General features: G+C 43.8%; 2 protein-coding genes across 11 annotated transcripts in view; one reads left to right on the top strand and one right to left on the bottom strand.

Moving 5' to 3' along the window:
- Positions 1-15695, top strand: part of Esr2 (estrogen receptor 2) — a 65504-nt gene extending 49809 nt beyond the window's left edge. For both annotated transcript variants that reach the window (XM_078050040.1, XM_078050041.1), the window contains 2 exons: positions 8360-8540; positions 9958-15695. In XM_078050040.1, coding sequence (XP_077906166.1) covers positions 8360-8540; positions 9958-10144 — 368 coding nt within the window. In that variant the 3' untranslated portion in view covers positions 10145-15695. The remainder of the gene's footprint in view (positions 1-8359; positions 8541-9957) is intronic.
- Positions 15696-17476: 1781 nt separating this feature from the next.
- The window catches only part of Syne2 (spectrin repeat containing nuclear envelope protein 2), a 321684-nt gene continuing 311482 nt past the window's right edge, over positions 17477-27678 (bottom strand). For 7 of the 9 annotated variants that reach the window (XM_078050030.1, XM_078050034.1, XM_078050035.1 and 4 more), the window contains 9 exons: positions 27257-27396; positions 24991-25105; positions 23748-23950; positions 22371-22571; positions 21346-21474; positions 20374-20565; positions 19474-19560; positions 18857-18906; positions 17477-18592 (listed from right to left, as the gene is read on the bottom strand). In XM_078050030.1, coding sequence (XP_077906156.1) covers positions 18379-18592; positions 18857-18906; positions 19474-19560; positions 20374-20565; positions 21346-21474; positions 22371-22571; positions 23748-23950; positions 24991-25105; positions 27257-27396 — 1331 coding nt within the window. In that variant the 3' untranslated portion in view covers positions 17477-18378. The remainder of the gene's footprint in view (positions 18593-18856; positions 18907-19473; positions 19561-20373; positions 20566-21345; positions 21475-22370; positions 22572-23747; positions 23951-24990; positions 25106-27256; positions 27397-27678) is intronic. The other 2 variants (XM_078050033.1, XM_078050037.1) reach the window with 2 other exon arrangements.

Raw genomic sequence — 27678 nt, 5'->3', positions numbered from 1 at the left:
AAGCAGTTTCTAGGTTGCAATGCAAGGAAGTATATTAGGTTTCAACAAAGAAACAGAATCAATAGGATGCATGGACAGATATTGATGTGATATGCAAAAGTGGATTTATCATGAAAATTGGCTCAAGGGATTATGAGAAGTGTCATGTGTGCCATCTGCAAGCCAGAGACCAGGGAAGCTGGTAGCCTGGCTCTGTCCAAAGGTCTAAGAACCAATAGCTTCGATGGTGCATCTCACAGTCCAATGCCAAAGGCCTGAGAAACTAGGAGACCACTGGGGCAAGGCCCAGAGTCCAAAGCCTGGGTAACTTGGAGTTCTGGTGTCCAAGAGCAGGAGAAGTTGGATGTCCCAGATCTGGGAGACAGGATAGGGAAGGGAGGGAAAAAGAGAAGTGAGGAGGAAGAAAGGGAGGAATTAATTTGCCTTTAGTCTGCCATTTTGCTCTCTCTGGGCCCTCTGCCCAGGATGGGGCCTGCCCACATTTGTAGGGGCAGATCTTCCTTACTCAGCCCCCTGATTCAAATGCCACTGTTATCTGGAAGCACTCTCAGACATACCTAGAAATAATGCTTTGCCAGCTGTTCAGTATTCCTTAATGCAGTTGACACCTGTAATGGTTCATTTGAATTGTCAACTTGATTGGATTAAGAGATGCCAATGACAGGCAGCACCATCAATAGGATGATGGCTTGGGTGGAATAAAAGTTGGAAGAACAAGGAAGCAGCAGCAGATGTAAGCTTGGTTCTTCTTGAACAGGTTCTTGATTGCTGCTGCGATCATCTGAGGATATCGAACTCTTGATTCTTTTCTTTTTCCAAGTGGATTCTGCCAGTGATTCCCCAGAAACCTTTGGTCTTGGAATGGGGTAGCACCATTGGTCCCTCTTGTTCTGGGGCTTCAGCCTGTTGGACTGCGCAGCTGCTGGGTCTTCCAGTTCTCTAGCCTGCAGATGGCCATTGTGGACTATCTAGCTTCTGGCTGCATAAAACAACCTGATAAGTCCCCTTTTTATAATTATATTTCCTGTTGATTCTGTTCTTCTAGAGAACCCTAATACAACACCTAAAATTAACCATAATACGGGCTGGGGTTGTGGCTCAGTGGTAGAGCACTTGCCTAGCATGCATGAGGCACTGGGTTCGATCCACAGCACCACATAAAAAACTAAGTAAACAAAATAAAGGGTATTGTGTCCATCTACAACTAAAATAAAATTTAAAAAATAACCATAATAGGGAGTAGCCCAAATAGAAACCATTTTTCCCTGAACTGAGGGGGAAGGGTTGTGAATTTGGGGCTATCAAGGCAGCTGTGATTTTTAGGAGATAAGACTTGAGAGGAAAGAGCTGCTCAGAGAGAGAACTTTGGAGATCTGCAGAAGACCCTCTTCCAGAAGGCTTTCAGCTGGGTATTCATCTGCTCATGATTATGAAGATACTGAGGGCCAGCCTGGGAAGAAGCACCAGAAAAGATGGAGCAAAACAATCCCTGAAGTTCAAACAGGGTGAGCTTCCCAGGCTGTGAGGAAAACCTTGTGAGAGCCCAGACATTGGGTGTGATCCTCAGGAGACTGTTGTCTCGATGGTGCGGAGAAAGCAACCCAAGACTGAAGGCTACCAGACAAAACCTAAGAGGAGCCTGAGGGCTGAGCTGTAGCTCAGTGGCAGAGCACTTTGGCTAACATGTATGAGATACTGGGTTCAATGCTTAGCACCACATAAAAATAAACCTATAAAATAAAGGCATTCTATAAGTACAAAACAATTTTTTGAAAAAATAGTAAGCCTGGGGCTGGGGCTGGAGCTCAGTGGTAGAGCACTTGCCCCTCACGGGTTTCATCCTCAGCACCACATAAAAATAATAAAAAGATATTGTGTCCATCTACAACTAAAACAAAAAGTTAAAAAACAGTCAGTCTGAAAAATCAAAATATTGCTAAGGAATTTGACTGCAACCCAAGACAAAACTCAAGATTATTTAAAGCAGAAGATTGGGGTATTGCTCCCTGGTAGACTGTTTGCCCAGCATGCTCAAGGCCCTGGGTCCAATCCCCAGCGCTGCAAAACAGAACAGAACAGAACAAAACAATACAATACAAGGATATCGAGTGCCCAGTAAGAAAAAATTCACAATGTCTGGTAACCAGCCAAAATTAGTAAGCATTCAAAGAAGCTAGAAAATGTGATCTCTAACAAGGAAAAAGCCACTAGGTTAGAAAAGACCCACAAATGAAATGAATGATAGAATTAATAGACAGTACATTAAGACAGTTACTTTAATTATATTCAATATATCCAAGAGGCAGAGGAAAGCATGAGCAGGAAAAGGAGGACCATGGGAAGTATGAAGCAGGCACAAAAGGAACTTCTCCATGCAAAAACTTTGGGTGGTGTTTACATCAGGTGAGGCGCAGCAGAAAGAAGGATCGTGGATGTGAAGACATAGAGTTCTTAAAAAATGAACGCAGCATTAGTGAGACAACTGCAGTTGTTCATGTGCATAAAATTGAAATCCCTGGGCTGGGATATAGCTCAGTTGGTAGGGTGTTGGCCTCACATGCACAAGGCCCAGGGTTCGACCCACAGCACCACCCTCACTCCGAAAGGAAAGAAAAGAAATCTCTGATAAGGGGGATATGGAAAAGCACTTAAAGAGGCAATAGTTTTTAAAAATTCTAAATTTAATGAAAACAATAAACATGGTTTCTATGATGCTCAGTGAAGCCTAAGCACACATACAAAGAAGGAGAAGGAGGAGAACAGAAGAAGGAGGAGGAGGAAGAGGAAGATGATGAAGATCACACCAACATATATTAATCATCAAGTTGCTTAAATTCAATGAAAAAGAACAAAAAAAATTTTTTTTTTTTTTTTTTTGAGATTGGGTCTCATCATATTGTGTGGCTGGTCACAAACTCATGGGCTCCAGTGATCCTCCCACCATAGCCTCCTGAGTAGCTGGGACTATGGACACGGGCCACCTCACTAGACTGCAAAAAAATCTCAAAAAACCAGCCAGAGAAAAAAAGACATACGGAGGAACAAAGACAAAGATGGCAAAAAAAATCTGCTTTCTGAAGTGTAAATTAAAGAGATGGAAACAACATCTTTAGAGTTCTTGAGAAAACAATTGTCACTGTAGAGTTCCTTATACTTTCAAAACTGAAGACAAAATAAAAATCTTTTCAGATATAGAAAAGCTGAAAGAATGTATTACTAGCAGCCCTGTACTGTAAGAAATATTAGTAGATGCCCTTTAAGGAGGTGAAGATTATACCAAATGAAACCATTTGGTATAATCTTCACATCCAAGGAACATTCTTTTCCTATTTAAGTCCTTTTATTTGTGTTTCAAAGATAACCTAGTATTTAAAGCCAAAATAATAACAACATGCTGTAAGTTTATATAGAAGAAAAACATGTCACAAGAGCACAAAGGCCAGGAAAGGACAAACGGAAGTATGTGCTATTGTTAAGTTCTTCATCTGAACATGAAGTAGTATTGCTTGAAAAAAACCAAAAACTGCAGTGAGTTAAATATGTATATCATGACCCTGAATGCAGCTGTTGAAATTATTCTTCAAAGAGTTAGGACTAATATAATTTTTAATAAAGGTGATTAAAAATAGAACCACAAGAAAAATCCATCTAAAGGAAGATATTTTTAAAAAGTGGGAGTGCTACGTGGCAGGTTGAGACAGGAGGATTGCAAGTTTGAGGCCAGCCTGATAGCTCAAGAGTAAAACACCTCTGGGTTGCTCAATCCTGCAAAATCAAAACCAAAAAAACAACAAACACAACGAGAAACCATTATATACTCATAAGATGTCAAGATGAACTGGACACAGTGCTTTTGGTCTAGAATAGGGGATACATCCTTAAACTTTCAAGAGTCTGATCCTTACTGGACATAAATGGAAGAGGCACATCCTCCTCCAGGTGGGGGCTTAACATTCTAGCTTGCTTCTCAGTCACCCTCTGCACCAAGCATGCAGAGGATGTGGGTGGAACTGGAACCACAGTGTGATCTCAGCCTCTGATGAGCCTCTTGAGACGCAGAGACAACAGGAAATGTTACATTTAACAACCTGTTCCAATGTTCAAGTGTTTTAGAAATTCAGAGGTGTTACGTGAGCACTGCAGTTAATAGCATCCTTAGTTAAGAGCAGAAGGACCATCCTTGTCACCTAGGACCCTGAAGATTCATAATCCTCCCTCAGAATTAAAGAGATCACTAAATCTAAGAAATAGAGTGGAATCAACCTGCAAACATTTACCCTGAATCTTTCAAACTAGTTTAAATTGGGAACATGTCTATTTGTCTAAAAAATTTTTTATAGAGGTTTTATTTTTATTTATATATTTCTGTTTTAGTTATACATGACTGTAGAGTGTTTTTAAAAAAAATTTTTGTTTGTCTGAACAGTTTTAAGACTTAAGAAGAAAGAAACTTAACAGGAAAGGGACAGAGGTGATCCTGTTTTATATTAGACAGCACATACCTACTACACCTCCCATAAGCTAGAAATTTCTTCCTGTGGTCAGTATTCTGGGATTTTAATTAAACAGTCTAGGTTTTCTAATTTATTTGCCTTCAGTCAAGGAACTACATATCTTCATCCTTGGAACACATAGGACGTGGCAGATCTGGGGCTTTGTGCTTCTCAGAATATTATCAAATGGGCCAGTGAGAGAGATGCGCAGCTGTCCCCAGAGGGGAGAGGAGACAGGGTCCTGGATTTTATTTTACTGTCTTTGATATGTGTGGAGCACTGGCCAAGATCATCCTTTGTACTAGATCTCTTTAGTTTCAGGAAAGGTGCTTCATATAATTCTGTTCTATAATGAATCCTAGCTGATGTTCCCACCTTTTGGGAGGTGGAGGAGTTTATTTTTGTCATTTCCTGTGTGTTTGACTGATGGGGCTTCCGGTCTGGTCCTTTGCTCCTGCCCAGGGCCTGCTCTTAACAGTTATTGTCCCCAGGTGCTGGAGTGATCAAGAGGGTGCATGAATGGCCAAAGTGCAGGCGCTCCTGCCTGGGGAGGGCATTGGCAGTGCAGTGGGCATTCTTCAGGCCACTGCCTTCCCAGGATGGTTGTGTGCTAGTTGCAGTCTGTTGTCTCTGTATTTCCCCATATGTAAAATTGGTGTGATGGATGCCTTGTTAAAACTCTGTCTAGAGGTAATCTTCCTCCCTTGCTCTCCCTCCCAACCCCATTTTGAGTCACCCCCCTTATATCAGAGAAGACATTCGGCATTTGTTTTTTGATAAATTGTGGTATAAAGGTGTATTAAGAATTGCAATGCAAAAAAATTATGAATGTAATGCACTCCTCTATTGTGATTTAAGAAATAATAAAAAAATAAAAATTAAAAAACAAACAAACAAACTCTGAAGCCTGCCCTCTGCAAACTGCTCGTTAATGATGGGCCAGAGGTACTATGTAGAACTGTGCTGCCCTGGCCTGCAGAAGGTCAGGGTCAGCCTCAGGCTATGCTACTGCTTCCGGTAGGGTGACCTAACACCAAGCATGTGTTCTCACACTGCCCAGGGCATTTATGTTACTATAATTTTGGTTCTGAGGTGTTATTTTTATTTAAATACATCTTGTGCCCTAATGCACATACCACAAAATGAAGCCATTTAAGTATATAATTCAATGCTTTTATTATATTCACTATAGGTGGTGCAGTCATCACTATAAATAATTTTATCACCCCAAAAGAAATCTGATATTCTTTAGCCATCAACCTCCGTTTTCCACCCAACCTATACCTCCAGGCAATGACAAATTGTTTTCAAGGTTCATATATGCTATAGTATTTGTCAGTACTTAATTCTTTTCGTGGCTGAGTAGTATTCCATTATATAGATAGACCACATTTTGTTTATTCATTCATTTGTTGATGGGCATTTGGCTTACTTCTACTTTTAGGCTATTTTTTTAAAAAATATGTTTTTAGTTGTCAGTGGACCTTTATTTTATTTATTTTTATGTGGTGCTGAGAATCTAATCCATTGCCTCACATGTGCTGGGCAAGCATTCTGCCATGGAGCCACAAGCCTAGCCCCTCCTTTTAGGCTGTTATGAGTACTGCTGCTGTGAGCCTTTGAATACAAGCTGTGATTCATTTTTATTGTTTCAAATTTTGTCACTTTGGAATGAGATATGTCCAGGTATACACTTTTGGTTCCTTTTAGAATTTGAAGACATATTTCTTTATGGCAGTAGAAACTCATAGAGCACGTCATGCAGCAGAACATATTAGATAACAGTTCAAAGATCTGTTTTTGCATCTGGGATCAATTTTAGGCAAAGCGAACTTAAAATAATTTTCTCTGTACTTTTAATTCATGATTTTCTGTTGTGTACCTAAAATATGTGTTGACATTTAAATGATGATGATGATGATGGGGCTGGGACTGTGGCTCAGTGGTAGAGCACTTGCCTAGCATACATGAGGCACTGGGTTCAATCCTCAGCACCACATGAAAATAAAATACAAAGGTATTGTGTCCATCTACAACTAAAAATAGTTTCTAAAAATTACGATGTATGTTTGGGTAAAAAAATGCAAAAACTTGAACCTATGTGATTTCAGTTAAATTCCTCCCATAGATGAATGTTTCCTCCACACCAGGCATTGTGCAAGGTGATGGGGATATAATGACAAGTAGGTTCTGTGCCCTCAGAGCACATGTGTGCAGTCTTGGGGAGGACTGGAGGGTGGCTTTGGAGATGCAGGAGGACAAGGCAGATATCCAGCATATGGAGTTTTAGGGGAGAACTCAAGCCAAACTTAAGGTGGATGGTAGGCAGGACTGGGGAAGCTTCTAGAAGGAAGTCCAAGAACAGGTTGGGATCTAAAGGAGGAATAGATAGAAACAAATAAGAGAAGGAAGGCTGGAGAAGGAGGGAGTTCCTAGGCAGGAGGTTGGGCGTGTTTAGCACATCACCTGGGTCCCTCAACTGCTGCATCAGGTGGTTGGGACTGTAACCCAAGAGCGCAAGAGGGTGTGCCTTAGAGGGTGCTGGATGAGCAGATCTGCGTTTTGGCCATTCAGAGGATGTCCTGGATCAAGAGTGGGGTCTTGTTTCCTTTCCATTGAGAGGGCAGGTCACCACTGGGGGACAGTGGCAGGCCAGAGGGTGCGAAGGGATTCAAAGAGCCACTATGGAGGACAAGGTGAGCAGGTGGGTTAGGGAAGCTGCTTTAGGGATGCTATAAAAGGTGGATATTTTAGATATGCATCACGAGACATTATGGCGGGCCCCTAGGCATATGCCGAAGCTCTGCAGTTGGGTAGCTGTGCTTCTGTGTATCCTGTGCCGCAAATGGGGTTGGGTGTATTTGAACTGAGTTGCCTCACTGTAACTAAAAATGTCAATAAGAACAAGAGCAAAAATTGCCAAAACAAATCCATCATTACAATCAAATCTGTAGCTGTGGTTGATGTCACATAATTTTCTACTTATTATTACTTTGAAATTGAAAGCCTAGAAGAGAAGTCAATGTTTCAGGAATTGAGAAGTTGTTTTGTGGGGGCAGAGAAGGGGGGAGACTTACCCGAGTTGTTATTTTGTTAATTTGCAACCATTGGGAAGCTGCAGCATCTTAGATCCCAGAGTCAGAGGGGAATTGAACCTAGGGTAGGGCAGGTTGGGGAGGCAACCCTGCTTTTCCGGGTCTAAGGAAATAATGTTCCTAATTAGGAATTGAGGCTGGAGCTGGAGATCTGGTTCAAGGTTCGAGAGCTAGAAATGGTAGACATAAGATAGGCAAAACTCGACTCCAAATGAGTGGTTATCCTGTCCCAGCAAGGTGTCCCAGAAGTGAGATGCTGAGGATCTGGACAGGGTGGCAGTGGTGCCACCTGTGTGGGACACACAGTGGTGTGGGGGAAGCCAAGCTTCATAGCATTGGCCATTGTTTCTTAAACTCCATTAGGTAAGGCGCTCTTCTTGGGCTCAGAGTAGAATCAATCTCCCTTTCTGACCTCCAGATATACTTGTCGCTACAGATGTAAATATCCCATCATGATCTGGGGAGAATAGATACACCTACTGCTTGAGCGAGGCCACTGTTCTGGCCTGACAGATTGATTATTCGAGAGATCATTTATCTGCCCTGCATTCAGCTGGGCTTCCCTTGCAGCTCAGAGATGGGGCTGGCTTTCAGGGAAGAACCCCTGGGAGGTAAAGTCAGGCTCTTGAGATCTCGCCTCAGATGCCCAAGCCAGAACAGCTCAGATCTAGGTGGGCTTCCTTCCCCGACAACGTGGGCACGCTTCATGGTGAGCACGTGACTTTGTTTTTTCACAGAGCAATGACTTGGGGCTCTCATTGTCTCCTCCAGGTATGCACCCTTTGGCTACAGCGAGCCAGGAGGCGGAGAGCAGCCGGAAGCTGACTCACCTGCTGAATGCTGTGACTGACGCTCTGGTCTGGGTGATCGCCAAGAGCGGCATCTCTTCCCAGCAGCAGTCCGTTCGCCTGGCTAATCTCTTGATGCTCCTGTCTCACGTCAGGCACATCAGGTACCGGCCTGCAGGGGCTGCTCCACTGAGCGCATGCGCGGTGTACATGCTCAGCGCTTCGGGAAGTTGAAGGTGGCTAGTGTAGGCTTGTCACCTTTAAGAGAAACCCCGTGAAAGGGAGTGGGGATGTTCACTCACGTGTAACCACCGATTGGCACGTAGTATTGAGTGAATGTCACAGGGCACCTTCCAGATTTTCTTGGCATCATGTGGTGTCCTGTTTTTTGGTTGCTAGGGTTTAGAGCTTTTTCATGGAGTCCTAAAAGGGGCAGTTCCTCCCCTGCAATGAACCACCACCCTGAGCCATGTTCCTGAAGAGGCTAAGTCTGATTCTCCTAGGGCATCCGTTAGGCCCGTGATTTGGGGAAGCGCACAAAGCTTTCCTAAAATTTATTTTTTCCTTTTGATGACATCAAGATATTAAGAATGAGATCTTCCAAACAAGTTTGGGAAGGCAGGGTTGTGGATGGAGCACATTCCAGACCCACATGTAAAACTGTGTGCTGGTGAAGGGGGTGGCAGCAGTGGCTTCTGCTGGTGCATGGTGTCACCCAGTAGGGTAGCCCTGCACCAGGGCTGGATGAAGGTGGAAGATAATGTCGGCTTGAGGAGCCAGGTGAGGGGCTGTGGGGAAGGATTTTAGCACGAGGGAGGAAAAAAGACCACTGTCCCCGTTTTTTTCTTTATTTCTTTTTGAAACAGCACCTATTTTGCCCAGATTGTCCTCAAACTCGTAATCCTCCTGCCTCAGCCTCCCAAGGAGCTGGGATTACAGGCATGTGCCATTGGGTCTGGCTCCTGTACATTATTCAGAGCCACATTTTTACATTTTGGGGGGGGGCAATTTCATTTAAAAAACAGCTTCCTAATGCAGTGCAGAAATGCTCTCTAAGAAAAGCTGTGATGTACCTTTTGGAGAAAATAGGTAAGTTTGCTTCAGGCATGAGTTAGGGTGCCTTTTGTTGTTGGCTGTGAGTTTGATGCTAATAAATTGACAATGTCTATTAAATAAGGCATCTTTATATAAACACACCTAAAACAAGATTGACCAGCTGATGAAAATGGGACGAGAAGTTTTTAGGAAACTGTGTATGTCCCTGAGGAGCAGTGACTCAGTATTTGCTAATTCGGTGTTTACAGTGACTTTATAGAACATGACTACGGTGAATAATTAGAATTGATTGTACCCTGTGCCATGTGCTGGGTGGGTGGTGGGACACAGAAGTCAAGACAATTTTGTTTTTGTCCTTGAATATAAATTACTGAGAGCTGGATACTTGAGCTGTAGAGTAGGAGACTGGGGGAGTGCTTGGAGGGGGCAGTTTCGGACCTGCTCTGCGCAGGAGAATGGGGAAGATTTTGACATCCCAACCCTACCCTCAGGGAAAAAAAATCTCAGTATCTTTTTGTCCTATAGTAACAAGGGCATGGAACATCTGCTCAGCATGAAGTGCAAAAATGTGGTTCCCGTGTATGACCTGCTGCTGGAGATGCTGAATGCTCACACGCTCCGTGGGTACAAGTCCTCCGTCTCGGGGTCTGAGTGCAGTTCAGCAGAGGACAGAAAGAGCAAAGAGGGCTCCCAGAACCCACAATCTCAGTGATGCCTGGCCTGGAGGTAAAAAGGCCCACGTGAGGTCAAAGTCAGAAGCATGAACTTAAGCAGACTGGGAGCCTGGCCTTCACCGTATCTCCACAGAGTGGCCCCTCATCTGGGTATGGCTGCCTCCATCATGTTTGGTCCTTCCCTACCTTCCACTTCTCAGGAGTCAGAGTGAGAAAATCAGGTTTTCCTTGTACTGGGGGCACATTTGAATACAAAGTCCCATGTTACATGGCTGTCTAGGATCTCAATGTGGTCCCTTTCTTACTTTCCATCTCCATTCCACCTCTTTGAGAAATATCCTAAAGGTCTTGGAATGAATGGTGTAACTCTGACTTGGAAGTATTGCAAATTAGAACATGACATATTGATAGGAAATGGACTAACCCTTACTGTGCACTCTGTAGTCCCTTTGGAATTGACCTTTGGATGCTCTCTTCTGGACCATTTGATTATAGGATCGAAAACCGCTATGACAATCAGTTAACTAGTTTCACGTACCTACCTCACAGGCCTGTGAGGACTGATGTTATGTTCTGAGGTTCTGTCAAAGACCAAGGGGACAGTGGTTAAACTGGCATGTGAGCCTTGATCTTCCTACCAGACTTTGTTGCTCTTTTTGCACATATCTGTCCCTTAGTTTGCATTCATGGAGCCCACTAATTCTTTTGGTGTGTGTGATCACTTTCATGGAGGATTGTGGAAGATTTAAATTTCTCTGCCCTTAGAGTTGGGCCTTCTTGAAACTATTGTCCCAGTGTGCTTAGCATGTGTGCTACAGAAAGACCTCATGTCTGCAGGAATGGGATTCTCTTGTGGGTGTGGGTTTTAACCAGTTTTTCCCAGGGTGCTGTGAATGCAGTTTCCATCTTACATGGCAGAAGTGGCAACCATAAGTGCCACATCAGCCACCTGGGAGACACAGGAACACCATGGGTTATGGGTGCTTTTCTGTGGAAAGATGCTACACACACACACACACACATACACATACACACACACACACTAGCATGTTAGCTCTGGGGCCATGTTGTCTAGACACCACTGGAACAAGACTTGGTTTGGAAACTCTCCTTAAAAAAGAAAACTATTTAGGGGTAAGTATTTATAGCAAAAAATAATCCTTTTAACCCCTGGGGAACTCTCAAAATATTTTCTTATCAGAAAATTTATATGGTAGTCTGGGCAATATAGAAATAGGAAAGGAAGACAAAACACTTCTGAAATGACAATTTTAACTCACTTTTTTAAAAATGGAAATTTTCAGTCCAATTTTTGGAGGACACAGCCAATGTGTAAAATGTATAACAGTCATTATTTTGGAAATGAAGTTAAATGATCATGTTGATTTTTGTAGTAATGTTTTTCAAAAGTTCCTTGGAATATGGCAGTAAGTACATTTTCTTTTTGAAAATAAGTTTACTTTGGCTAGCACATCCTGTATTTACTGTCATTAGGAAGATTAAATTTCATGTCACAAAGGTTAGTTTTTGCTAGTGAAAAACCTTTAGTTCTTAATTTTGACCCTGGTGCAACTTTACTAAAAAAGTTGAGTTTAGCTGTCTTAGATACACTTGGACATTGGACACACCAAGCCTGGTAATCTGAGGCAGTTTAAAATTATTCTCAGTAACCCAAATGTGACAGGCTTAGAGAAATTCAGCACAGAAAACAAGCTTGATTTCATAAGGAAGCAGAGAAGGTCAGTTTTCTTTCTTTCTGAGCAGCCTAAAGTTTCCTACTGTAAACACACAAGGCTTGGCAGTGGGGGCAAAGAAGGCAGCCTTGAACAGTTATTTGCCAGTGAATTCTTCTATTTTATAGATGACCAGGCAAGAAAAACAAGAATAAACAATAGAATGGGTTCCAATCCATTGCCTAATGTGTACATAGCGGAGTGGATTTTTTAGGTTGAGTTTTTTCTTTTTTTAATCTTTATTTTTATGTGGTGCTGAGGATTGAACCAAGTGCTTCACATGTGCTAGGGAAGCCCTTTACCACCGAGCCACAACCCGGCCCCCTTAGGTGGAGTTTTGACACCTAAAGAAAGTACCAGATTGGACTCGGGTGGCCAAGTGCCCTTTGTGCCAAGTCCTGTGTTTCCAGTTAAGTGGGCGTTCCCTGTGATTCTTATCCAGTGGCCTTTAGTTATTTTCCACAGATTCTTCTGCCTGTTTCTCAAGGATTTAGCCAGGATGTGAATCTTTCCAGGTCTCACCTGGGTGTGCTGGCTGCACAGGTTAGCACCTTCTCACCCCAGCGCTCTGACTGGGATCTGGGGCAACCAGACGATAGAGAAAACATACTCGGTACTCAAAGGGTTTGTTTTTCATTTTGAGTATCCTAGGGCCCTCTTCCTCTTCAGATGAAGTGTTTTGAATATCTCTGCCCATCTGATCCAAATATATCCTCTAAGGATGGACTTTTTTTTTTTTTTTTTTAAATGCTTTAGGTTGCCCTTTTGATGTGCTGGTCAAATCCTCTGTGTCCATTTTAAAGATGGTAGTTCGTCTAATTCACAGTGCTTTCTTTGAAATGCCTTCATTTTGGGGATGTCTACTCTTCTTAAATAGTCTATGTCCACATTCCTCTAGGGCAGTTTGAGTTCTCCCATAGCTAAGCAGGGATCACAATGTTTTCCAAGTTCAGTTTTTAAAAGGAATTAATTAGAGCAAACAGAATCTGACAAGTGTAAACAGGAATTCGATTATTGAATGAATACAAGACCCTAACTACTTTCAACATATTTTGGAACCCTGATCCTCAGCTTTGCCTTGTATTGGTGACACAGGATTTCCTTCCTGTTTTAATTTGTAACTGATCATTTAATGTAAGAAACTTATTTACAGGAGATGAGTGAGATTTGGGCTTAATTTGAGAAACATGAGTATCTAACATGGGGTCATATAGACAAATGTTAAGGGTCACCATGGAATGTCCTTCCCACCCAGAGTTCACTCGGATTCAGATAGTGACTGACAGTCCTGAAAGAGGACCAGGGTGGACAACCTCAGGAGAGCAGTGATTTTTCACAGTGGGTTTTCTAAGGGAAGTTCCCTCTGTTCTCACTCCCTCTTTTCCATCCTCAGACCTGTCATGTACCGGACCAACTAGAAAAGATTAAACCCCAGATAATCCTGAGATTTTCTTGAAAATTTTATATGAGAACAAAAGACAGAGTTGTCAGCCAAATAACAAATTTAGAGAATCTTAATTATAGTAAAAACAGTTATTTCAGAATTAGAACAAAAAAATCAACTGCCAACTCCTGGCAAAACTGTACTACATATTCATATGTATGTGAGCTAAATGGAAGCAATTCTAGAATTTTCTAGCAAGTGAAAATAGGTGTTTGGTTCCTATTTTCATCTGCTGAGGGTCTTGAATATTTTGATACTTTTTCTAATTCAAGATGAACCTTCAGTTTCTAGTTCTATACACACATACGTACATGTTTTTTGGTACTGTGGATTAAGCCCAAGGGTGCTTCACCACTGATCTACCTGCCCAACCATTTTATTTTGGAGATAGGGCCTCACTAAGTTGCTGAGGCTGGCCTGAAACCTATGATCCTCCTGTCTCAACCTCCCAAGTCCCTGGGATTATGGGTATATGCCACGCCTGGCTTAAAACAAAATATTTTCATTAAGATTGGTATATTTTTTGCCAGTCACAGTAGTGCATGCCTGTAATCCCAGCAGCTGGGGAGGCTGAGGTGGGACAATCGCAAGTTCAAAGCCAGCCTCAGCAAAAGCAAGGTGCAAAGCAACTCAGTGAGACCCTGTCTCTAAATAAGATTGGTACATATCTTTAAGCTGCCAAAACCCTTTCAAAAAACACAATAAAGGTTATGTAAAGTAAGCCTTTAGCACTTACTTACATTCAATTTCCATAATGATTACCATGATCATAACTTTCTGGCTGGAAACTAGAGAGTCTAAGCGAACTTGTTCCAATCCACAAAGGGCAAGTAACAGAGCTGAATATAGGCAGTCCAAGTCCAGTGCTGGAAGTGATCAAGCAGTTCAACTAGTTCAAAAACTATGAAAGGGCGGGGGAGATTATATATATCTATATCTATCTATCTATCTATCTATATATATATATATATATAATCTGTCTATCTATCTTTTGGGTCTCTACCACTCACTTATATCTCCAGCCCTAGCCCCATCCCAGTAATTTTAAACTGCAGAATCCATTTATCAAAAGCACTCTGACATGCATGGCTACTGTGACTTAAGTGGGACCTACTGATGACACAGTATACTCCTAATACCTACTACAACCCTGTAGACACAGTTAACAGCTTGGAAACCTCTGACACAGAAATTCAGTTCCACCTTTTCTTTTTTGGGGGTGTGGGTGGGTGGGTACTGGGGATTGGACTCAGGGGCACTCTACCACTGAGCCACGTTCCTGGCCCTCTTTTGTATTTTATTTAGAGACAGGGTCTCACTGAGTTGAGGCTGGCTTTGAATTCATGATCCTCCTGTCTCAGTCTCCGGAGCTGCTGGGTTTACAAGCCTGTGCCACAGCACCCAGCTCCAGTTCCATCATTTATACATGTGTAAATGAAATTCCCCAGGGGATAACTGACCTGCTTAAGGTCATACTTACCATGGAACCTGGAATGGAATTCCAGTCTGCTTGTCCAGCTAGCATTATTGCTGCAGGATTCTGCTTCTTGAGCTGAATCTCAGTAGGATGGAAAGATGGTTAGTCAGTTAGGGTTGCTTGTGTTGTACCTTCAGATCCTGCCTTCTCAGCTTGGATGGGGTCTGCATGAATTCTTACAAGTGGCAGCAGTGGCAGGCAGAAAAAAAAAAAAGATGTACTATATTATTCCTCTCCTCTTCCTGGGCTCACAGGCCAGAAGGGACCATCATCACCACCACTATCTACCTATTACTACTTTCCCCAAATGTGTCAAGCTGAGTATATTCCTTGGAAATTCACCCATGTAGAAGTCTCACATCTCTTAGGCATGAATACTTTCCTGTAGCCCTTAATACCATATTGTGAAAATACAGGCATCTTCATAGCTCTTGAGCTCACTGGAATTTTGGCTCCATGTTTGTGGTCCCTGTGATATATAAATCTATCAGCCTTTTTTGTTGTTCATGAGTCAAGGATTTTTTTTTTTTTTTTTTTTTAATGCCAAGGATCCTAATTCACTTATAGGACCAGCCAGTTGATGGTGGGTTTCCTCTCTGGGAAGGACAGATGTCCAATGGTGTCTGAATGTCATATGAGTATTGGTCCTATAACTATATTCTTCAATGGTCCAGTGTACCTCAGAGTTTGTTGCTTGGCTCTAATTTGTCATTTTTGGGGGGTGATGCTTTGTGCCCTTGATTTGTTGACTCCCGTTCACAGGCTTTCAAATGCGGACTTTTCAAGAAATGAATGTGTGATGTTGTGTGGAAGCAGACATGGAGACTTGCTTTCCATTCCTCTGAGTAGTGCTTTTTCCTTACTGTGTCCTTCCAATGTCTATGGAACCATCGCAGAGAAAAGTTTAATGTGACATAAATAAAGTGATTTCCTAATTTTTGTGATGTATTTGTTGGGCATATAAGAACTTATAATTGGGCTAAATGGTGTCTACATTCTACTGTGAATTCTGAGTTTATAGAGCCCTCTGGAAATTTGATGACGACCATGGGCGCATTCTTCCTTTATGAGATCCATAAACACAAATGCCTCATTTCAGAAGAGTTCATCTCTGCCTTCATCTCCAGCTTCTTCAACAAGAAACATTTAATCTTTAGTCATTAAATCATTTGTGATCTGACCACAGGTAAGTGTGTATGAGTAAAATGAAGCCCACAAAATGTCAAAGTCCTGGTGTGCAGGGCATCAATTATCTGGGTAATGACCCCTTCTGAGTCATTTAGTATCATACCCTTCAGGAATGCAGGGGAAAATAATTCATTCATATTGAAATTATCTTTGAGTCAACGGTCACTTGAAAATTTCCCCCACAAGTAGGGATGGAAAGATGCAAATATATTTGCAGCAATATAAAACATTATCTCAGAGAAGTGTTTTTGGGAATACACTGAGTTTGAGGTGAGGGAAGGCAGCAGTGGTTTCATCAGAGTTGGGGGTGACTAAACTCAAGACTTAAAGATCTTTACCTTGAGGGAGTGTCCACAATTGATATGCATAGTTAGGCTTTGAAATGCAACCAGCACTTTGACCAGCCTCAGGTCTCCCCCTTAGGGCAGAATGGAAGATGGAGAGGGAGATAGGAATTTTGTTCTTCCTCTCAGGCTAAAATGGAGCAGGAACTCTCTAAGCAACTCAGTGCCTTAAGGAAAGAGCTGTAACATTTTTACTTAAATTAATGTAATCCCAGAGAAATTTATGAAAAAGGTGAATTATTTGGTACTGGGAATTGAACCCAGGGCACTTTACCACTGAGCTTCATTCCCAGCCCTAATTTTTTGAGACAGGGTCTAAGTTGCAGAGGTTGGCCTTGAACTTGTGATCCTCTTGCCTCAGCCTCCAAACGCAGAAAATGACCCATTTTCATATCTATCTCTAGATACTCGAGATGCAGGTGTGGAACTGGGTAACTTCAAGGCAGCAGAAATGCTGGGGTTTACCTTCTTTGTTTTGGCAGAAGGCAGACAGTGGTGCTGGAATTGTATGGAAGGCAGGTGGCTTTGCCTGAAACATTTGTTAAACACTTGATTACCTGTCACAGGTTGAGCATGCTTCACCCAAAAATCCAAAACTTTTTGAGCACTGAGAGCACTAACATAATGCTACAACTGGATTCTGCACAGTGAAATTTTGTTTCATGTGCAAAATTACTTAAGATATAGCATAAAATTACCATCAGCCTCTGTGGATAAGGTGTATACGAAATATAAAATACCTTTTTAGACTTGGTTCCCTTCCCCTATATATCCCATTATGCATATGCAAATATTCCAATGCAAAAAGAGCTTCAAATCTAAAATATTTCTAGCTACAAGCATTTTGGATAAGGGATATTGAGTCTGCAATTCATTCCAGAAAGAGATGTACAAAAACTGGGTCATATGGTCTTGATCTTTTGTGTCCACCTTCCCTTTGGGACTTTCTTCATCTACTCCCTATTAGCACCTGAGATCATACATTGAGTCATTGACACATATACAAGGGTCCTTCCTCCAGACAGGGTGAGGTTTCTAGATCTCAAACAATCCTGTACAAAGTTAAATAAGTAGAATATAAATTTTAGCTTAGAATAAAAAGCCCCTTATAATATTTTAAAAACAATTTTTGTTTAATAGAAGACTGCCACTGACCCACTTTGTGATATAATTCAGTACAACAGTTTGGCTAATTTTTTTTTTTTTAATGAGAAACATCTGAGTTGTACATACCACAGACAGCTTCAAGTTTCTGTACCAACCCCCGCCCCCCTGGCAAAATGGTTCAACCAAACCTGAAGCATCTCTTTAAACATTGAAAACTTTTATAAAATTAACTTACAAAAACATCCCTATCAAGTTTGTAGTTTGGCGTTTACTGTACATTAGTCAAAAGCTCAAGCTAAAATCTGATTTTTAAAAAAATCCAAGTTTACATTATTCATAGATTCAGCATTGTTAAAAAATATGCACAAATAACCACATCCATGCAATAAAATTTCTTTAAAAATTTAAAGCAATATAAAAGAGCAGATCTAGGTACTGAGCTGAACATTTTGGTTTATAACTGGTAGCTCAAGATCACTAGCTGATTGGAAGAAAACGGATTCTAAACATTTAAAATATGATTGTTTCAGTCAATCAGCTCGGTGCATATGAATTTTGGAACCATTTCTAAGGTGGGATCTGCTTGTGTCTCTAATATATATTCTGTGATGAACGCCACTGCTCATGGACCACGTTAGCTACGTTATAATAATGCTGTTTTACAAATAAGTCAGAATTTACAAAGTGCGAGACTCTTAGGAAAACTGCCCTTTCCAGAGTTCCCTCAACTAATCAACTAGCTTTGCCCAAATGCCCTGGGTAATTGCTGCAACAGTTCCCTGTCCCCAAGGAAGGACTTCATTTGAAAGCTGCCCTGGAACCCCAAGAGCCCATTCTGGACAAGCCCAGAGGTGGGTGTCCACGGCAGGTCCCTGGACATTCCCAGTGCTAAGAGTCACTCACACATTGGTCTGGGGCCACAAGCTGGGCACCCATAGCAAAGAGGCTGGTGTTATGGTGCTGGGACTGGCTGAGCCCTCTAGGTCGGGGGAGGCCCATTGGTGTACCGCAGCATGGGGTAGAAAGAGCGGGCGAAGTTGTTGGCCTGGGTGCAGCTGTAGTCCTCTTCGGAGGAGGGCAGCAGACAGGCCAGGAGCAGCAGCAGCAGCAGGAGCAGCTGCAAGGGCAGTGCTGCCCTGATCACCCTGGAGAGGAAGGAGCGCTGTGGCCGTGAGCTGCCGGGGCCAGACATCCTGCCAACAGAGGAGAGCTGATCAGCAGGTTCCAGAGGACACACTCACCTGCTCCCCTGACCCTCTGCTATGTAAGCAAGAAAATCTGGGGTGAGAGAGCCAAAGGCAGCCAACAGCTGGGGTCCTGTTTTGGAAGAGAAACCCTAGCAGTTTCCAGGAGAAAGAAAAGCAGATTTCTACAAGGACCTGCATAGTGGCACTGGCAGAGCTGGCATAGTGACTGTGAACCCTGGGGAGTCACTCCTGTGACTGTGAGGTCATTACCTGCTGTCTGTCTCATTCTCATCTTCTGAAGTTCTCTCTGCTCTGACCTGCTGGGAAAAAGAAGCCAAAGAGTAAGTTGAAGACAGTTTGGTCCTAAAGTGATACACTTCTATAGCTCGTCTTCCTGCCACACTTGAGACTAGACTAAGACACCTGAGATTCAACAATACTGAGTAAGAAATAATTGGGTTTGTTAAACTATGTTTGTTGATCTGCTTTGAGGGAGAAATCAGGAAACCCCTTTAACAAGGGCCCTCGTATTTTACAATCTACTATGATCCCAAACTAGTGTAACTGAGTAGGAGACAATCTTTGAGTCAGGTCTTTTTAAAAAGTATATTTTAATATTAAAAAAAAAATCTTTGGAGGAAGAATTTCTTTTGATTAGAGTTAAAGCAGATCTGTGCTGTCAGGAACTGTCTAAAGGGGTCTTGGAGTTCCAAGTTTCTGTCATCTCACGAGTGTATGGGGCTGGGGTTGTGGCTCAATGGTAAAGCGTTTGCCTAGCATGTGTGAGGAACTGGGTTCGATTCTCAACACCCCATACAAATAAATAAATAAAATTAAAAATAAACAAAATCACGACAGTGGTTCTGACAGAAGGCAGGGGCTCTCACCTTCGCTTGGGGAGCTGCCATGGCTGCTGCAGAAGGCTGGTCCCCGGAGTCTACCTCATCAAAGTTGAGCAGAGATGGGTCTGAGTTCTGAAAGCCACACCCCAACAGTTCAGTTCAGAATAGTCACAAGAGCACAGAACCATGCTTCACACAGTCTTCTAGGCCCTGCTCCCTCCCCGAGCCTACAGCTCCTCCTGAGCAGGCTCCTTCCCTTGCTCTCCGCCCTTGACTCGAAACCTTTTCAGACAAGAGAGAACATAACCAGGGCAAGGCCAGCCATGTGCACCGATTCCAGCTGACCAGGGGCTCACCAAGGTCACTGTGGCCATCGAGACATCGAGTCTTGGGTGTACAGGACGAAGTAGAACATTCTAGAGTAGAGGGACCTGTCCCAAGTTTGGGGAGCCCACAGCCTGGGTATTCCTTTGGTTCTAAATTTTATCCCATTTTAAAGAGAGGGAAGTTAAATAAATTAGAGAAGTGGTGAGAACCAAGGGACCAGGACAATAAAGAGGACATGAAACCTCTGAAGTGAGTGGGGTGATGTGGGAAGACCAGGCCCTCATCCACTAAGGCAGATGTCAAGGGAAACTCTCAAGAAACAGCACTATTGAGATACAGGCGAGAGTGAAGCCTCGCGTCTGATCCATCTGAAGGCAGAAATGATGGCGGATGGCTGCTTTCCATAACCCCAGCCAGGACAGTTAAGGCAGTTACCTTGCTCTCTCCTTTTTCACATACAGAACACATGTGAGGAGCTTATGCAACTTGTATGGCCACACTCCACTCAGACCACCTGCTCTCTCCTGGCCTCCTCGCCACAGTAGGGCTACACACCCTGCCTTCTGTCTGCCTCTACTGTGACATCTTAACCCATAAAAAAGCCACCAGGGGACTCACCTGGCTTCCCCGTAAGGACATTAAATCTTGGGATACTTGTTCTCGTAACTGTTTGAGTTTTTTCTGGATGACATGGACCTTCTCTTCAGCTTCAATGTAGTCTTCTCCATGCCCCTTAACGAGAAGGCTGGTGGAGAGCTCCTGTAGGGAGTTGACTTGAGGCTGACGTTCCACTAGTTCCTTTTTCAGTTGCTGAAATAAAAAGTGTGTGAAATAGTTATCCAAAGAGAAGATGGTGTGGCCACCCGAGGCTTTCTCAGTTCCCGATGAATGCTGAGCCTTCTACTTTGCCTGTGTCCTCAGTCCAGCACTGTTTAGAAAGCAAGCAGGTTGCACCCTGTCCCCTGCTTTTTTATTCCTTTCCACTCTGCAGATAATTATGATGCTGGAGAAATCAGAGGAAAGGAATGAGTGGGGTGGGGTAGGAAGACTTGAGCATCCAAAACTTTGGTACCTACAGGAGTCCTGGAACTATGTCCCCAGGCCTTATGTTTTTCAGGATGTAATTTATTTCAGAAGTACCTGGGATTGAACCTAAGATCTTATGCACTAGGCAAGTGTGCACGAGGCTCTACCACTAAGCTCCACCCAGCTCTTCTGATATTCAGACAGTGTCTTGCTAAGTTGCCCAGGCTGGCCTAAAACTTGCAATCCTCTTGGCTCAGCTTCCTGAGTTGCTGAGATAACAGGCCTGTAACGCCATGCCTGTTGTGTCAGGGTATTATAAACACTCATGTCCCCAATTCCTGAGAGTCTGAAAGACTCTATCTCTTCATCTCTGCAAGTCATTGTGCTTCATGATTACAGAGGGCTGCTTGGTGGACAGCAAAGGGAACATGAGGGCCGAACTCCTGAGTCACAGCTCAGTCACAGTCACAGCTGCCTCTGGCACTGTCAGTGCCCGGGAGCACTCTGACCAGCTGGAGCAGCCAGCAGCCAGTGACCTGCAGAACCCTGGAGAAGGGAACTTACCATTAGTTCTTTCTGGCACTCCTGGAGGACCTGGCGGTTTGCCTTTGGAGTGGTGACATGAGCCTTCTGCCTCCGGTTCTCAGCACTTGCCAGCCACAGGAGCAGGTTTTGACTTAATTCGTGGAAATCCTTAAAAAACAACATAATCTAAGCACTGCGCCTTCTGGGCACCATGGGAGAGGAAGTGCCGAGAAGGCTGCAGGCTGCTTCTCAGCCATCAGTCACCCATTCTTCTAAGACAGTGAATAAAAGGGCCACATCTCAATTACAGTACAAGGCCTCAAACCAAGCCAAGGGGAGGGCAGGGGGAAAGTGCTAGCAGAAAGGAGGGGCTTCAGATCATCCTCAACGAAGAGACCATGTGCATTCTTCAACAAGTTCACTGGGCTCCGTGGCTAAGGGAGCTGGCCCAGGCTGTGGTGGGCTCTGTTCCCTAAAATGGGGTCACAGCTAAACAGCAATGCAGTGTTAATAAATGCTGAGCACTTATATGTCAGGCACCGGGCTAAGATGACACACACCACCTCATTTAGTTCTAAAAAGGACCTGGGAGACAGGTATTAAAACGATGCCCATTTTTCAGATGAGAAAACCAAGACTGGGAGACTCAGTGATTTTGCCTAAAGTCCAAAGCTATGAAGTCGTACACCTGGATTAACTGTTCCTGTGGTCCATGACCAGGTCTGCCAATTACTCTGGCAGAAGGACAAAGATGGGGCAGTGTTGGGGTGGCATTCCCAACCTACAAGAATGTTTGCTGTGACCCTTACAGGTCACAGGGGGTGGGTGAGGCCAGGAGACTCAAGGCGAGCACTGTGTGTGTGTGTGTGTGTGTGTGTGTGTGTGTGTGCGCGTGTGCGTGCACTGGGGTGCATGACTCTTTGGAAACACACAGTAAAGCACACATTTCCTAGTACAAGTCACATTTGTGCTAAAGCAGTCTGATGATAATAAAAATATCTGCTGCTCCCACCACATGGGCCTGGCCGCTGCCGGAGACAGGGCCTTGGGCTGAGTCAGCATACCTGGCACTGCATGAGTGACTGCCGCAGGTCCCCTCTCCAGCTGTCCACTGCGCCCTGGACTGCTTCCCAGCGCAGGCCCAGCTGGCGGAGTCTACTCTGGAGCTCTGTGGCTTCGGTGCTCTCAGTTGGCAGAGATTCCTTGCCGCTCACATTGACAGAGACCATTAATGCCTTGTAGTTGTCAAAAGCTTTTAATATCTCCTGCCACAGAGGGAAATGAGTGGGCTAAGTGCTCTGGAAAAGGCGGGGCTCCTTTGAACCTCAGTAGGGAGCAGGCCTTCCACACACTTCTCCGGGCTGTGGCTACTGAAACGCGAGTGACCTCGCTTGTGACTGGCTGGGAAACATCAGGTGAGGGAGCTGCCTTATAAGGCCAGGGAACCTGGCACACTAGCCCGCACGGCCCGACAGCAGAGGCTGGTCTCCTTGCTGGTGGACTCGCTGGATTAACTTCATGCCTGGAGGCATGAAGCGACCCCGTTGACTGCCACAGCCCTTGCTGTGTGATGGATTTAATAAAATTTCTGGACCCAGATTCAAAGTCTTTTGGATAAAGTATATATCATTTTTCTACCTCCAGATATCCTAGAAATGTTATTTCTAAGATGAATGGGAATCCCTGATATACAAACACACAAAGCAAACTAAAAGTACATATATGAAGAGTGCTTGGATACCCCAAGACCCCTTGCCCAGGGTCTCTAGAGCTCAGGCTTGTGTTCGGAACACCTCCAAAGTACAGGGCTTGAACTGCCCCTACTCTGCTCCCTAGGCTGGTACAGGTGGAGCCCAGGCTGATTATGGGGTGACAAATCCCAACAGTATAGTAGGGTGACCAAATCAGGCCACAGGATCTACCAACCTGGAACTATACATATAGTTCAGACTTAAAGGTGCTGGACAGTGGCCACCAGCACCTCCACAGTCTCGAGGTAGCTGGGTACAGTGGTATCTGCCTGTAATCTGAAGTCTGTGGCAGGAGGGTTACAAGTTTGAGGCCAGCCTTAGCAACTTAGTGAGACCCAGTCTCAAAAAAGAAAAAGGCCTAGGGACACAGCCTAATGGTTAAGTGCCCCTGGGGTCAATCCCCCATAATATAAAAACGACAACAACAGAAAAGTCTAGAGGTGCCTGGGAAATCAGATCTGTCCATCCCTGGGGAATCTGAGCTATATCTCTCCAGCACTGCTCTGGGTTTCAATCATTTGTAGATACTGTTCCATGTAAAAATAGAACTCTGCGACCTTGTCAGTTACAGAAGTGACGTGAAACAGGCTGACCTCTACCACGCTCCATCTGTGAGCTGCCACCTACCCAGCCCAGCAGTGCATTCATGTGCCTGTTCTCAGCTCCTCTCCCTCCGGGCCTCCAGCTCACCTGCAATCTCTTCACTCTGGGTTCCATTTCCTGGATGTTGGAGGGAGGCTTTGCCATCTTTAAAGTTTCAAGCTCTGCTTCAGTTTTTCCCAGCCAAGCAGTGATGGCGCTGATATTAGAGTTCAGCTGCTGCATGTTTTGTTTCATTCTGAGTTTACTGTGAAGCTCTTGTGCTTGAATCAGTTCCCATCTGTCAAAGGCACCTGAAACAAAGGCACCAATTTAAAAAAAAGCAATAATGCAGACAGACTTCTCTGGCTGAAGCTACTAGGTAGGGGTCAGCGTGGTAAAAGTGTGTGGGCCGCACGCCCCTTGCAGGAGGATCTGGGTAGGGTTGTTCTCTTTTCCAGAATATGGCACAGCGCATTTCTCTGTGCCACACTCCCAAAGGCTGGAAAGAGGCGGGGACTTGGGGAGGAATGGGACCGATGTGTGCTCTGGTCGCCTGCTCAGCATCTCAGTTCTCTGTTTCCTCCTTTGGTCCACACACAATCACTCAGAGCATCAGCTTCACTTTAGATTTCGCTGAGCAAAAACTTTGACAGTTATTGGTCTGGTCTAATGAGGGGACACTTGAGAACACTTTATCACCTTTATTTTGATTTTTTTTTTTTTGGTACTGGGGATTGAACACACTGAGCCAAATCCCCAGCTCCTCCACCCCCCCACCTGCCTTTTTAATTTAGAGACAGGGTGTTTAGAGACACCTGTCTCTAAATAAAAACTAAGTGCCTCACTAAGTTGCTGAGGCTGGCTTTGAATTCAAAATCATCCTGCCTCAGCCTCCCGAGACTTCACATTTGATATATATATATATATAAAGTCATTAAAAACTTCATCATAGGAGGCATATTTTGTCAATGTTTAAAGAACAGTTTCCAAATTAAAATGAATAGGGACTCATAAATACAAGTTATTTAATCTGAAAATAATATTGGCTGTTGTAGAGCAAGTTTAATAGTTTTGGTGAATCATATGTTGATCAATTCCTAATTTTGGGGGGGTGAGTGCTGGGGATTGAACCTTTACCACTGAGCTATATCTCCAACCCTTTTAATTCGTCCAGACTGGCCTCCAACTTGTGATACTCCTGCCTCAGCCTCTGGAGCTCCTGGGATTATAGGTATTCACCACTGCACCCAGCTTAATTCCTAATTAATATTCTGTCGGGTGATGTTTCAAATGCTCAGCTCAGCCCAAATACCACACACAACCTCTCTGATAGCCGCCGGCAGAGCAGTACCTGATGGCTGTCCTGTTAGGGTGGCCAGATGCTCGTCTTCCTGCTGAGGGCTGCCATTCAGGACTCTTGGACTTTCTTTTCCACCATCAGTGCCTGGATGTAATAGCAGCTTTCCCTAGAATGAGTCAATTTTTAAGTTACCATCTATAAAAGTTAAAGTTTTCTGAAGAATGACTGGGTTCAGACTCATAGGCAAGAAATAAGGGTACGGGGCCCTTTGCTTTGAAGGGCCACTCTCTAGTAATATGGAGGTGGCTTCGTACGTGGTTAGCATTTATAAGAAAACAGAGCCGAGTGGAGAAACAGAGCCTCCGCAACAGGGGCTGGGGCTCAGTGATAGAGCGCTCATCTAGCATGTGTGAGGCACTGGGTTTGATCCTCAGCACCATTTAAAAAAAAAAAAAATAAATAAAATAAAGGTATTGTGTCCATCTACAAAAAAAAAAAAAAAAACTGAAAAGCCTCTGCAGCAGCCCAGGAAAGGGCAAGATGGCAGCAATGGGAATAAAATTAAATTTGCATGCTTCAAGGTCCCCAGGAGAACTGTGGGAAGAAATCTAAAAACAATCTCTGTGCTTACCGTGTGGGCACGTTCACATTTCCACAGCATTTTCACTATCCCTCCCATCTCCCTACTGAGGTGGCTGGACAAACTGCCTCTCAGGGTGTGTGTCCTTCACAGCACATATTCACTGGCTCTCTATTATCACAGAGCTGAATGGACTATATTACTCAAGCCTTTGCAAAAATAAAAAGTGTTTCTTTTAAGAAAACTATCCTTCCTTTTTTTTTTTAGATTGAGTCCATGTGGCCTATTTGTGTGGAATGAACAAATTTTTAAAATCCTTCAAATTTGTGGGGACATGCCTGCTTCAGACACAACAAAAAGGTTTGAGTTTTTGAAATTGGCCAGATGAAGGACACGAGAAGTGTAATGGCTTGGGAGAAGCAAACCACATGGGCCCAGGGTATGTGACGCACAGGTCAAGCGCTGGGTCTCTTCCCCCCATCTTATCTCACACCAGAAGGGCAGATTAAGTGAGAGCTACTTGCCAAGCAAAAGGAAGTATTTCTGAACTATATGTGGCCAGCCCATTGTTAAATGACTGGGATTGAATGTGTGAAGATGATCCATCTCCAAGTGTGCAGCCATAGTCACTCCTAGACAGAGGGCACTCTGACTAAATCTCCTGATGCTTACATTGCTGTTGGTTTCTCTAAAAGATGGTATTAAGATAAAAGGGATGCTTTAATTTTCTCTTGTCACTAATCCTCTGTACTAAGAATGTTCTGTGGCCCATAGTAAACTCTAGGCTGTCCCCCACTTGCCCAGCCGGAGCATGCTAAGAACTCATGTAACTGAGAAGGGACAGATGCTGTGACTACCCCCCTCCCCCAATATGGCAGCAGTAATGATGACCTCCACTCCTGCAGGTCTTCTTTTACCTTTACACACATCAATCTTAGCAACAATTATGCAAGGAAGGGTTATCCTTGGGTGAGTCAAGCTCACAGAGGCAAGACAAAGTGCCTTAGGTTCTGCAGTCATGAACTGGCAGGGCTGGGAACCCAAGCCACCATCCACCATGGCCTGCCATCAAGTCTAAACATGAAGTCATGGTGTTTTGCTTAGGATGTGGTCAAGAGGTCAGTTTAACATGGGAAAGGGTCCTGGGGAGGGAGAAAGGGAAGGAAAGCAGGGATACCAGGGAATGAAACAGATCAATTTATGTGTTGTGCACGTATGAATATATCACAATAGGTCCCATTATTATGTATAATTATAATGCACCAATTAAAAAAAACAATAAAAAAGATAAACATAACCAAGGCTTGAGAGCTCAGGAGCAGTTCAGGAAGGCCCAGTAACTCGTCTCTTTAATTTTTACATGGAAAACTGATAAAACAGAAACAATTACTACTATATTATGTCAACGTACACAAAGATACTTTTGGCCAGAAACCTCTCTGGTCTATTTGCCAGGGTCCTAATGGAGCATGGATGGACAGTTTGGCAGAGATTTTTTTTTTTTTTTTTTTGGTAGTGCTAGGAATCACCCAGACGTTGGGACCTTGGGCCATGCTAGGCAAGTGTTCTACCACTGAGCTTTATCCCCAGTCCCTCAGTAGAGCAACTGTCCCATGAGAAAACCAATTCAAGATGTGTCTAGGGAGTGAGCACATGTAATTTGCACCAAAAATCTCTCTTAAATTTTAACTCTTACTCATACATTTGGGTTACATTCCCAGGAGAGTCAAGACTTACATAGGCTGATTTGTAAGGGGTGCTGGAACCCGAGGGGATGGGTGGTACATTCCTGTCACCTTCCATTTGTTTGTAGTGATGCTTGGGACAGGAAGGGCTGTCAGGAACATGCCACGAGTGGCCATCAGAAATGGATTTACCTGAAACAAAAAGTTGCAAGTGATGGTCTATTTTGCAAACAAAGGATTCCTCTTTAGTGACACAAAGCAGGTCATGGGGAATATGGCATCAGGTTATAGTGTCAAGATGAGTTCCTCAGCTCTCCTTGCAAAGCATGCATGTTTGCAAAATGTCAGTATGTCTCAGGAGGGGATGAGATGAGTCATGCAGCTGAGCGGCATCGTGCTGCACTAGATGGGATCACAGTGGAGCACAAGGAGCATGAGTGGCTGTGGGATGAGAGGCATTTTGAATGGAGCTGG

The sequence above is a fragment of the Ictidomys tridecemlineatus genome, chromosome 5 (assembly GCF_052094955.1).
Source record: "Ictidomys tridecemlineatus isolate mIctTri1 chromosome 5, mIctTri1.hap1, whole genome shotgun sequence".
Taxonomy (NCBI): Eukaryota; Metazoa; Chordata; class Mammalia; order Rodentia; family Sciuridae; genus Ictidomys; species Ictidomys tridecemlineatus.
This window is presented reverse-complemented; position numbering and strand designations above follow the sequence as displayed.